Source organism: Natator depressus, chromosome 10, assembly GCF_965152275.1.
Source record: "Natator depressus isolate rNatDep1 chromosome 10, rNatDep2.hap1, whole genome shotgun sequence".
In the NCBI taxonomy this organism is placed as follows: domain Eukaryota; kingdom Metazoa; phylum Chordata; order Testudines; family Cheloniidae; genus Natator; species Natator depressus.
Genome location: NC_134243.1, coordinates 2,076,979 through 2,089,780, shown reverse-complemented (window position 1 = coordinate 2,089,780; position 12,802 = coordinate 2,076,979). Strand labels below are relative to the sequence as shown.

General features: G+C 53.6%; 1 protein-coding gene across 1 annotated transcript; it reads left to right on the top strand.

The window, feature by feature from the left end:
• The first annotated feature begins 2,430 nt into the window (after positions 1–2,430).
• Positions 2,431–10,792, top strand: PLK1 (polo like kinase 1). The gene is made up of 10 exons (XM_074964537.1): positions 2,431–2,820; positions 3,461–3,629; positions 4,057–4,201; positions 5,326–5,419; positions 6,087–6,306; positions 7,221–7,379; positions 7,618–7,695; positions 8,702–8,856; positions 9,392–9,574; positions 10,284–10,792. The coding sequence occupies exons 1-10, from the start codon at positions 2,431–2,433 to the stop codon at positions 10,488–10,490; spliced, it is 1,800 nt and encodes a 599-aa protein (XP_074820638.1). The 3' UTR covers positions 10,491–10,792.
• The last annotated feature ends 2,010 nt before the right edge of the window (positions 10,793–12,802 follow it).

The following is a 12,802-nucleotide window of genomic DNA, read 5'->3' as shown; positions in this document are numbered from 1 at the left end:
TGGGGGAAGTGTGAAAAGGTGGGGGGGGGGGGCAGGGGGGGTATGGCAGAGCGCGGCCCCCGCCAAAACACGACTCCAGGAATGACGCTGTAAGGGGACCCAGGCATGTGTTAAGCTACTTGTTTCTTCGTGTTCCTGACCACTCTAGCTTCCTGTAATAAATCACTGTGTGGACAAGTCCCTGTGTCTAAGTGCCTTGGCCCTGACCGCTGGGTCGCCGGCTGCGGTGGGCAGAGCCCTGTCCGCACGGGCCCGCGGTTCTCTAGCTCCCCGCTTCCCGGCCTCTTGGTGCGCTGCAGCCGCTGCTCCCTCCCCTGGGAGTGGCACCAGCTCTAATTAATTCACGGTTCCAGGGCCAAGATTTTAGGAATGTAAAACTGCCTCAGAATCCAAACTCCGTTGCCAGCTCGTACCCACTCCTCTGCCCCAGAGGGCCGCGTGACATGGACCCTTACTCAGAGCTCCTGCCCCTGGGACAGTGAGTCTGGCCGCCTTAAAACCGATCGCTCCTGTCTAGTTCAGGGCTTTATAAGGCTGTGTGACTATAGTTCCACAGAAGGCCCTGACGACTCTCCCTCTCGGGGTACAGTCTCTGTTTGGAACAGGGCTGTGTGCAGGGTATTGGGTTAAGAACTCGTTTAATTTCCCTTTTGGGCACTCTTCTGTCCCTCCGCGAACTACAGAACCGGCTGGGAGATAAAAGCAACTCTCAGATATGGAGCCTGAGCAAGCAAATTTACGGTCACATCAATCTTACTGGAAAGAATGTTTTTGCGCTTTAACTTGCACAGCTGAAGACTTAGACTTGCCCCTTTTAATGAATTTACTGGAGTTATTTAAATGTGAATTCAATCCATTTGAATAACATTTGGGTCTTTGACGCTAACTTGTCAGATAACAAACAGGAAATTAATAGATTTTGCTGCACCAGATCAGACTATTTCATCCATCAAATCCAGTACCCCGCCTTCAACAGCAGCCGATACCTCATACTTTAAAGAAAGGGGGCCAGGGGGACGCTGCATGCCAAGTTCCTTTGTGAATAATTTGTTGAAGTCACATCTACTAAGACTTTGCAATAAGGCCAGTTTCAAACGGGCCAGCTCAAAATCCCTTCCCTGCCCAGGCTGCAGCTGGGGCTGTGCCCACAGCTAAACACCCACCTGCACCTTGAGGCGCCTAGAGAAGTGGTTGCTCGCCCTGCAAGATTCCTCCTGTGTTCGTTTCAAAGCCTTACCATAGGGTGTGGGGTGGTGGTAAATAGATGATGATGACGATGATCGACAAAAGTACCCAACCTCAATCTCCTTGAAGCCAGGGCTGAGCTGAGGAACAGTCGATTTCCAGCAGGCCCTGGGCCACATTAGTTAAATGGCTATTTACCAAGGTAGCATTTCATTAGGGGGTGTTTTTTTTTATCCACAGTTAGAATCTCCATTTGAATTGTCCTCACTCTTAGAATTTCCTCCAGTGCAGGGGGCTTTTCGAGGGTCCCTAAGTAGCAAGGTATTGATAAGCTCAGTAGGCAAAGGGAAATAATAAAAGTCAAGAAAACTATTTGCTGAGAGATGTCTGTTCCCCGGTAAGGCCTGAAATGCTTGAGGAGCCTATGACAAAAAAGAGAAACCAAGTCCTCCTAGTGAGGTGTGTGCCGCAAGAGTGGCTCACTGAGAAGGCAGGGGCGACACTAGCTCCTACTCTGCAGGAAACACATCCTCAGTGAGCCCACAGCCTGTGACTAGGCTCCTGTAACCCACCAGCAGGAAGCTGTGAAAGTTCAACGCGGGAAGGGAAGGCTGATCTCATAGCTTTGCATGTGGGGCGAGGGTAGCAGGGGCTAGAGCTGCACATCGGGGGGTGGGGTGGGTGGCTGGATCACATGTAGGGGGAGAGTGGCTGGGGCTGGAGCTGCACGTCTGGGGGACGGTGGCTGGAGCACGGCTGGGCCCGGGTGGCTGGGGCTAGAGCTGCACATTGTGGGGTGCGTGGCTGGAGCACATGTGGGAGGGGGTGTCTGGGGCTAGAGCTGCACATCTGGGGGACGGTGGCTGGAGCACGGCGGGGGGCAGGAGAGCTGCTTCCCGCGGGGGCGACGCTGCGGGGCGAGACCCTGTGTCCTGGAAGCGGCTCCTTGCTCGCGGCGCCCGGGCGCGCCTGTCCCTTTAAACCGGGCGGGAGGGGCGTTCCCATGGTGCCTAGCGGCGGGCGGCTTGGATTTTAAATCCTAGCAGCCAATGGGGAGCGCGCTGGGGGCTGGTAACGCTCCGGCTGGAGGTTTGAAATTGTTACAGTGTCAGCGCGGCCGGCGGCGAGAGCGGGGCCCGGAGCCAGCGGGGCGCGGAGCGGGGCGCGGCCAGGTCGGCGCAGGGCCGGGCAGCAGCCGCGCGGGGAGCCGGGCAGGGTTCGGGAGCCGCGGGCAGGGGCAGGATCATGAGCGCGGTGGCCGGGAAGGGGGCGAAGCCGCCGGGCGCGGCGGAGCCCGGGAAGGCGGCCGGGGCCGGGGCCGGGGCCGGGGCGGCGGCCAAGGAGATCCCCAAGGTGCTGGTGGATCCCCGCACCCGCCGGAGCTACATGCGCGGGCGCTTCCTGGGCAAGGGCGGCTTCGCCAAGTGCTACGAGATCACGGAGCTGGAGAGCCAGGAGGTGTTCGCGGGCAAGATCGTGCCCAAGTCGCTGCTGGTGAAGCCGCACCAGAAGGAGAAGATGTCCATGGAGATCTCCATCCACCGCAGCCTGGCGCACCGCCACGTGGTCGGCTTCCAGGGCTTCTTCGAGGACGGCGACTTCGTCTTCGTGGTGCTGGAGCTCTGCCGCCGGAGGGTGAGGGGGCGGCGGGGGGCGCGCTCGGGGGGCGAGCCCCGACTCCGCCAGCGCGCGGCTGGGCCCGGCCCGCGCCCGCTCCCGCGCCCGGGGCGGAGAGAGACGTCGGCTCTCGGGGCCGCTGCAGGTCCCTGGGCCCGGGCCGCGGCTGGCCGGGGCGCCCGCTGTTCCCGTGGCCCGGGCCGGGGGCTGGGGAAGGGGGCGGGCGGCCGGGCCGAGGGGGCGGGGCCGGGGCCGGTTCCACGGGGGATGCGGGCGGCGCCCGGCCGGAACTCTGAACCTGTCTCCGCGTTCCACCCTGTCCGAGCGTTCCAAGCCCTTAAAGGGCCAGTAGCCCTGAGCAGCCAGGCGCGGGGACCCTCCTAAACCTTCCCATGGTAACTCTCCTCTCAGTGGCGCTAGGGCGGGGTGATGCCGCGGGGGCGAGTCCCCAGTCGAGGCACCGGGGTAGAAGGGTGAGGGAGGCAGGATGGGTTGGGCCTGCCCCGGGGGCTGGATAAGCGGCTGGGAGGATACCTGGTTTTCAGGAAGGTGGGTTGGGATGTCTCACCTGGGACACAAATGGGATGGAATGGGGGGGGGGGGTAACTGGCTCTCAGCTGGCGGGTGCTCATGATCCTGCCTCTCTCCTGGCCCCCAGTCCCTGTTGGAGCTGCATAAGCGGAGGAAAGCATTGACAGAGCCTGAAGCTCGGTACTATCTGCGGCAAACAATCCTGGGCTGCCAGTATCTGCACGGCAACCGGGTCATCCACAGGGACCTCAAGCTGGGCAACCTCTTCCTCAACGATGACATGGAGGTGAAAATAGGTATGGACACCTGCAGGGTACTTCCCTATCCACTTGTCTGCACAGGGGAGAAGCATATCCAGGAATTTGTCAGCCCAGGGAGCCCTTCCCTTCCTCTCTTGCTGCAAAGAGTCCTTGGGACGTTCTCCCTTGAGCGCTGGCTCACTTGTAGAAAGGACAGCGGAGAGAGCAGTAGCTTCTGCTGCCACAAAACCACAGGATAGCTTCTTAACCCCCCTGTCAGAATTCTTCCCCCTTTCTGAGCGGGCTACCCTGAAACCAGCCTCTCAGGCCGTTTAAAACTCAATATTTGGAGGATGTTGCCTATAATTCTGCCACTTGTGGCTCAGCAGCAAGGTCTGTGATCACTGAATGTCCACAAGGTACCACCTGAGAACTGCTGGTCTTCCTGGTGCGTAACCCCGACTGACACCAACATTCTTTCAAGGTGACTTTGGCTTGGCAACCAAAGTAGAATATGATGGTGAGCGTAAGAAGACCCTGTGTGGGACGCCAAACTATATAGCTCCTGAAGTGCTGGGCAAGAAGGGACACAGCTTTGAAGTGGACATTTGGTCCATCGGCTGCATTATGTAAGTTTTTTATGACGCATCTTCAGTTTTTGTTTGTGTGCCCTTAAACTTGGGCCTTCAGCATGTAATGGGCTTAAGGCTGCTGAGATGAGCCAGCTCAGTCAACTAGACTGTGATCAGTTCCTGGTTTCAAGTTACTCTTAGATTGTAAGGAGCCTTTTTCTTAAAGGAGACGCTATAAAACAAAGATGACCAATTCCAAGCCAGGACCTGCTTAAGTGCAGACTAAGGGCCCGTCAATGCAACAATGGCCCAGCTATGGCATTGCAGCTGAGCCACTGTGGTGTTACAGGGTAGATGCTTTCTACATCAACTGAAGGGCTTTTCTGTCGATGGAGTTAATCCACCTCTCGGAGGAGAGGTCAATTAGCTACATCTATGGAAGAAGTCTTCCATTGACCTAGCTCTGTCTAAACCACAGCACTTGGGCGTGACATTTTTCATAGCCCTGAGCAACGTAGCTAGGTTGATCAGATTTTTACACGTAGACCGGACCTGAGGCGCTAACTGGCCTGAGACCCAGCTGTGTGCTGTTCTCTAGGTATAATGCTGCTAACATGGTTCAAATCTCTGTACGGACTGGGTCTTAAATGTTACAATTTAAAATTAATGGTTTGAAAATTAGGCTGCCCTAGCAGGACTACTCCCATAAAGGCAGTAATCAAGGGGTGGAGATGGTAATGATTCTCCACTTCCTTCATGGATCGTTTGCTTTGTAACGGGGGCTTGACTCCCTCCAGAAAATTCCTCAGATCAGACTATCACTGCGATTTTTTTCTGCTTACCTTGACCTGCCAGCTGTTGTGTGCGCACCCGGCCATATATGCACCCAATGGCATTTGCAGGCTAACTTCCTGTTCTAGGGCAGGTTATTTTGAAGCTTCTCTCTTTAAAGTCCCAAGGGCCACCTTCTAGCTGGAACTCCCTCCAGAGGGTGCCAAGTTCCAATCTCCTCCCTTAGGGAGCAGGGAACTGGAAACTGAACTGGCATTTCAATTACAATTGTCTGCTGCCCTTCATCTCCTGGGTGTGTGGTGATTCTCCCCCACTGCGAAAGACACCTCATGGGGGAAATCTTGCAGTCTCCTCCTTGTGACGGGCTTTTATATATCTTAAATATGCAGGTACACTCTCCTGGTAGGGAAGCCACCCTTTGAAACCTCTTGTCTAAAAGAAACATACATCCGAATTAAGAAGAATGAGTATAACATCCCCAAGGTACGGAGCCTGCTGCAGAGGGGAGGGTTCGTCCTCCTGGTTGATCTTTGTCACCTTTGTGAAAGAGCTGATATCACGTGCAGAAGCCAAATTGCTTCTCTGGTGCCTGCTCATAACCATGGAAATGGCTTCCAGCATCCTGAGTACAGATGGGGAGACACCAAACAAGGATCTACATTTGTGTTAAGCCTTTCTAGGCTTAAGGCAGGGAGTGTTAACTTGAAAGGCCAACTCCCAGGGGAAGGGAGGGGGGAGCTAGCCCCCCAAACTGGCACAGATGCATTACAATATTCTGTTGGGTGATATCATGGGCACGTAAGGGACTCCAACTCCCTTCCTACCATTGGACTCCTTCTCCTTTGTGGCTGGACTCAGAATTTGAACTGGTCTGGGTATCAAACCCATCCCTGCTGCTGCCTGTCAGACCCTTCCGCAATCACCAACTGCACTTGCACTGTAAGCTTTCACCCTGAAATAGCCATTTAGAACTCTAATCCTCCTCAGCTCCACCAGACTTAAGTCCTGGTCTCCCAACCATGCACGACCTCTGCTTGGAGCAGGAAAGCCTCACTAGTTGTGGGGCTGACCTATCCATTGTGCACACCAGTGCTAGGTCGTGCTTATCCCCTGGCCCTCACTCATGAACCCTGCCTATCCCTTCTTTCAGCACATCAACCCCGTAGCTGCTAATCTCATCCAGAAGATGCTGAGATCTGACCCTGCCACCCGCCCTACTATTGACGAACTGTTGAATGATGAGTTCTTCACATCAGGTTACATCCCCACCCGGTTGCCCACCACCTGTCTAACCATCCCACCTAGGTTTTCAATTGCCCCCAGTGGATTTGACCCGAGTGGACGGAAACCTCTTACCGCTCTCAACAAAGGTAAGATGTGGGGAGGGGTCGGGATGTAGGTTTTAACAGTGTCTGGCAATTACAAGAGAGCCCTGGGTTATAGTGGGGAGCGGGAGAAGACTGGTGTTGAGAGTAAATTACAGATGAAAACCCTGCTTGGCCCTTGGTGACGTACGGTTATGCCTAGTGAGCTCATGTGGGGATGTTTGTCCTGGAAATCCAGCACTGCCCCTTGCAGGAGCAGTCACTGCTTTTCTGACAGATCCCCCCCACAGCATGGAGAGAGGGTTATCTTAAACATACTGCGAATGGAGCATCCTGGCCCCAGGACATGTCAGGCCTCATGTTCCTCGCCCTCCCTGCTTCTCTGTAGTGCTCTGGCTCTGGGCAGGGCCGTGCTTGAGTGAGGATGGCAGCTCGCTGCTCTTCTAGCCTCACTGGAGCAGCCACTGCAGAACTGGATCCTCTTCCTCCCATTTGGCAAGAACTTGGGACTGCCCGATCCAAGCTCAGGCCTAAGGCCAGTTTAATTCGCTAGGTGTCCTGCTACCACACAGGAGGCTCATGGCCTAAGGGAAGATGGTGCCCCCTGGCAGCTCTTAACTCCATTCTCTTCCTTCCTGCCTCTGCCCATTAGAGGGAGTGGCTAGTATCCCAAGCAGGGTAAGACCATCTCCTCCCATGAGGCATGGATGCTGACAAGGTCGTCAGCGTTAATTGCAGTAATCCGGCTCTAATGGAGCAGGCGGCTCATCAACAGGATGAGGCTGGCAGAACTTCTGCTCACTGCAGAGATGGGTGTCTCTGCTTCCAGCCCTATGGGCCGAGTCATGCAAACTGCTGCAGCTTGGTGTGAAGGTAAATCTAACGTCTCCTGAGACTCGGCTGCTTCAGCCTTCATGCTACTAATACAGCTGTCGCCCTGCTCTTCTCCTCCGGCTCAGGCCTGGACAGCCCTGCCTTAGATAAAACCCATGAAAAGGAAGACGAAGCAGCACTGCGGGAGCTGGGAGAGCCTGTCGACTGCCACCTAGCGGACATGTTACAGCAGCTGAGCGTGGCCAACGCAGCCAAACCCTCTGAGAGGGCAGTCGTGAGACAAGGTGAGCCACGGGGACGGGCTGCCACACACCAGGATCCCTGCACAGGATCGGACGTGGTGCTTTTTGACCTCCGAGCCTCCATGTGCTACGAGGCGCTTGGATTAAAAACTCCAAAGCGGAGGGTTGGTGGAGGAGCTCCTCGCCCTGCCCCTGGCTCCCCCTTACACCCAGCAAGTCAGCTGAGGGTTTCACATGTTGCTTTACAAATGCTATTTAACAAACCCCATTTCTGTTGCAGAGGAGGCTGAAGATCCTGCCTGCATACCCATCTTCTGGGTTAGCAAATGGGTGGACTACTCAGACAAGTACGGATTAGGTAGGAAGCATCTTGGCATTGCCAGCTGCCGAGTTCACTTCAGCCGCTTCCCCCAGCTTCCCAGGGGAGGGTGAGATCCAAGGGCCCAGGCTGCAAATCGTCCATCTGATGTAGCTGGTTCTTTAACTGACTAACAGGGTGTATGTGCAGTGCCTCAGATGTCACCGCCCGTGAGAGCAGCACAAAATACTCAGCTGATCGAGGGAATCATTAACATCCTGCGCCAACCCCTTACAGTCTAAAGAGCATAGGATTTCAGATCTGCATCCGGGCAGGCACTGAACACCATATGCCCCAGCGAACACATGGTGGGGTGCGGGGCCTGGTGAGAAGGTGCTGACCAGTGAGGCCAGCTGAGACAGCACTGGCATTCTGAGGTGGGCAGTACAATGGAGAGGGAAGCTCACTGTGCATTCATTTGTTACACGACTAACTCTGCAGGGGACGTTTCCCCACATAGTCCTCTGAAAACAGGAGCTCTGGACCAGTGGTTCTCAATCAGGGGTACGCAAAGATTTTCCAGGGGGGTACATCAACTCCTCTAAATATGTAGCCTGTTGTAAAACTAGGCAAATAAAAAGCACTAGCAAAGTCAGGACAAACTAATGTCATACGGCCTTATTTACACTGTTCTATATGCTAGACACAGACATGCAAGTTACAATATTGATATTCCGATTGATTGATTGATTGATTGATAATTGTATGGTAAAACTGAGTCCGCAAGGTTTCCGTAACACGGTGCTGAGACACTTTTCTATTCTTATGTCTGATTTTTGTAAGCAAGTAGTTTTAAAGTGAGATGAAACTTGAGGTACACAAGACCAATCAGACTCCTGAAAGGGGTGCAGTCTGGAAAGGTTGAGAGGCACTGCTCAAGACACTTAGTGGCACCACGGTCAGCCAGAGTGGGAGCCTTCTGCTAAGGCACTCTTGCAGCTTAGAGTATCCCAAGCCTGGAGACCTTCAGTGTTTGGAGGTCTAATGCATTCCCTTCTCTAACCAGGCTACCAGCTGTGCGATAACAGCGTTGGGGTTCTCTTCAATGACTCCACCCGTCTCATTATGTACAACGATGGGGACAGCCTGCAGTACATTGAGCAAAACAGCACCGAGTCCTACTTCACTGTGAGATCCTACCCCTCTACGTTGACTAAGAAGGTCAGTCACTCTGGAGATGCAAATTTAACAGCAGCTAGGAGCTACTGTCTATTAACTGTGTCCTCCTCCTTTCCCTGTTCCCTGGCCAAACTGGGTCTGAACTGGAAACCCACCTGGGCTGTGAAGGGCTATCTAAGCAGACCAAGCACAATCCACATATCTAGGGTCTGGCTAGAGAGGCTATGTCTTTGCTTCCCCCCCAAAAAAGAGCACTGGCAGCAGTTCAGGTTCAGTTTCCACTTTGTAAAACACCCAGTGCGAATGCAGTTTCACAGAAATATTAACAATAGTTCTCTGCAATGCCGAGAACAACCTGGACTAAAAAATAAACCCATGAAGTGAGGCCAGGTATAACAACCAATCTAGGTTCCTTGTCCAAACACCCTGTTCTGGTTTGTTCACATTTTACAATAACCTGGCAGTCTTACAATAACCAGTTGGGCCATGCAGCTATGGAAGCAGACACTGCCTTGGAAGTATGATCTTCCCCACACAGCCCAGCTCATCCTGCTAACCCATGTAGCTGTCTCTGTAGATAACACTACTGAAATACTTCCGGAATTACATGAGTGAGCACCTGCTAAAGGCTGGAGCCAACATCACGCCCCGGGAGGGGGACGAGCTGGCACGCCTCCCCTACCTCCGCACCTGGTTCCGGACTCGCAGTGCCATCATCCTGCACCTGAGCAACGGCACTGTGCAGATCAACTTCTTCCAGGTGAGACAGCTGCTTGCGTGGTAGCAGGAGCAAAACCTCCAGTGTCAGCAGCTCACCAACCACTTTGGGGGCCATCGTAACACGCAGAAAGATGGTGCTATCAGATGGTCACAACTTAGGCCAGATTTCAGAGCAGCTGACCCAGGACAGGAAGGCCTCTTAGTCCATTTTCCCAGTACCTGAGCCACCCAGACTCCCTGGCATTGCTCACTAATCAAGGCTATTGTGCCTTATTAATCCTTAGCAAAAAGAAAAGGAGTACTTGTGGCACCTTAGAGACTAACCAATTTATTTGAGCATAAGCTTTCGTGAGCTGTAGCTCACGAAAGCTTATGCTCAAATAAATTGGTTAGTCTCTAAGGTGCCACAAGTACTCCTTTTCTTTTTGCAAATACAGACTAACACGACTGTTGCTCTGAAATTAATCCTTAGTGCGCTGTTTGCCCAGTAGCCTGTGCAGATCTGGCTGGCCATGTGGTGCCGGCTACCTTTGTTGTCACTTGCTGGAAATCCTTTAAAAGAACGAAATGCAGTCAGTGCTTTCCTGGTCCTGCTTCTCCACAGCAGCAGAGACAGGCGAGGTGATTCCAACTGGGGTGCACATGGGATGTTCACCTAGGATAGTCTGCGGCTAACCCTGTGGCTAGCTGTGAACCAGTAGGCTCAGCCTGCCAAGGGACCTCTCAAGCTCTATGCATTCTCTCTGTAGGACCACACTAAAATCATCCTATGCCCCTTGATGGCGGCAGTCACGTACATCGATGAGAAACGGGACTTCCGCACGTACAAGCTGAGCCTGATAGAGGAGCATGGCTGCTGCAAGGAGTTGGCCAGCCGGCTACGCTACGCCCGCACCATGGTAGAGAAGCTGCTCAGCTCCAAGTCTGGCTCTGCCCGTGTGAAGCCCTCTGCTTAGAACCCGGCTGTAATGGACTCAGTGTCTGTGCCAAACTGTTACAGCCTCGGACAGAGGGGCCTCTGCAACACCCTCCTGTCAAACTGTTACCTCCCACCAGCTGGGCCACCTCTCTGCTGCCACGTGCTGTCAGCTGCATGGGGGCCACAGGAGGGGCCACTGCTGAGGAACTGGTGCATCTTTATGCCATGGCCAGACTGGCCCCTCAGCACCCATTAGGAAGTTGATTTTATTGAATATCTAGTTTTTTCTAACTGTCAAATCCCCCCCCCCCCCAGCCCTTGAGTTGTTTCCACAGCCTTGACGCAGCCTCCTGTGGAGAACAGAGCATAGGCGGGGCAGCGTTCTGTAAGTTATTTGTATGTTTGTGATGCTCTGGGGCTCCCGTCCTCCTCCTGTAGTGCCTGTAATATATTTAATGTGCTCACATGCTGAGTCTGAGCAATCAGCCTTTTAATATTGAAACTAATCTGCACCAAATTAAACTCTTTTGTATATTACATAACTTGATTAAAGATTGGTCTCTGCAGTCCCCTCCCTCCCGGCATCTCTCTGGGTCCCACCTAGTCTGCAGGGGCCCCACTCTGGGTGAAGGGCTTTGCCTGGCCCATGGTGGAGACCCTATTAAGTACAAGGTAGAAGGAAGTCTTCCCACTCTGCTGTGTTCCATCTCTAACATGAGAGGTAGGGTGGACTCACCTGCACATGGTCTGTTAATGCTGCCTGTAAGGAATCCCCTGTTCTTCCAGGTGGCTGCTGTATAATTCTCCCTACAGCTGCTGGAGCCTTCTAGCCTGCAGTGCCCATCCAGCCTGCAAGCACACCTGCCTGGTCAGAGCAAAGCTATTAAAGGGCCATCTGCCTTCCTTCCCCCTTCAGGGGGGACTACCCCTGCATGCTGCAGCAGTTCTGGGGGGTTAATACAAGCACCCTGCAGTGTATGAAAGTAGGACCAAGAAGGCCAATGGCATTTTGGGGTGTATAAGTAGGGGCATTGCCAGTAGATTGAGGGATGTGATCATTCCCCTCTATTTGACATTGGTGAGGCCTCAGCTGGAGTATTATGTCCAGTTTTGGGCCCCACTCTACAAGAAGGATGTGGAAAAATTGGAAAATGTCCAGCGGAGGGCAACCAAAATGATTAGGGGACTGGAACACATGACTTCTATGAGGAGAGGCTGAGGGAACTGGGATTGTTTAGTCTGCAGAAGAGAAGAATGAGAGGGGATTTGATAGCTGCTTTCAACTACCTGAAAGGGGGTTCCAAAGAGGATGGATCTAGACTGTTCTCAGTGGTGGCAGATGACAGAACAAGGAGTAATGGTCTCAAGTTACAGTGGGGGAGGTTTAGGTTGGATATTAAGAGAAACTTTTTCACTAGGAGGTGGTGAAACACTGGAATGCGTTACCTAGGGAGGTGGTGGAATCTCCTTCCTTAGGGGTTTTTAAGGTCAGGCTTGACAAAACCCTGGCTAGGCTGATTTAGTTGGGGATTGGTCCTAGTTTGAGCAGGGGGTTGGACTAGATGACCTCCTGAGGTCCCTTCCAACCCTGATATTCTATGACCAGGCTGCACAGTTAGTTCTTGAGCAGGCCCATAAGTGAGGTAGTTCTCACCTTCTATAGCCACCATGGTGGCCATTGTGTTGCTGGTGTCCCCAGGAAGAACAGGAAAAGGCCACCTCACCTCTTGTGGCTGCTTTGCAGGGTGAGTGTCCCAGTGTAAGAGACTATGATCTGTCCCCTCCTCCCTTGGTGGGTTTCAGGGAAAGAACTGAGGTGATGGGACTTTCCCAGCCTTGCATCCCCTTGGCTTGGGCTCTTGCTGTGCCTGTAGCCCATAGCATGGCTTCCAGAAGCTCCACAACTCAGCTGTAGGACTAGGCCTTGATACCTCTCAAAGAACTAACCATTCCCTGCTGGTCACAGGTCCCCCAGAAACACTGCCCAGCTGGGTGCTCTGAGTCAGTAACAACTGCAAGGGAGGGTTTTGATCTTCCCCCATTAAGATGCAGTATTGGGTGCTGTGTGGGGGAAAAGGCTGCACCTCAGCAGGGAGCCCCTCTGCCCACTTGGGGCCAACCTGTGTAATAGTTCCCCTGCATATGGGGGGAGAGGGGAAGAGAGTGACAGAGGTTTTGTCTCTTTCTTACCTAACTCTGCTGTTCAGGGGTGAGGTCTGTACCCTGCATAGGATGAAGGCTCAGCCCTGAAGAGCCTGTGTAGGACAGTGTCCTTGCTAGGAGGTGCCCCCCCTGCTATCTCCACAGAAGAGGTGGGGGGAGTTCTGCCCCAAGGGAATCTGAGCTTGC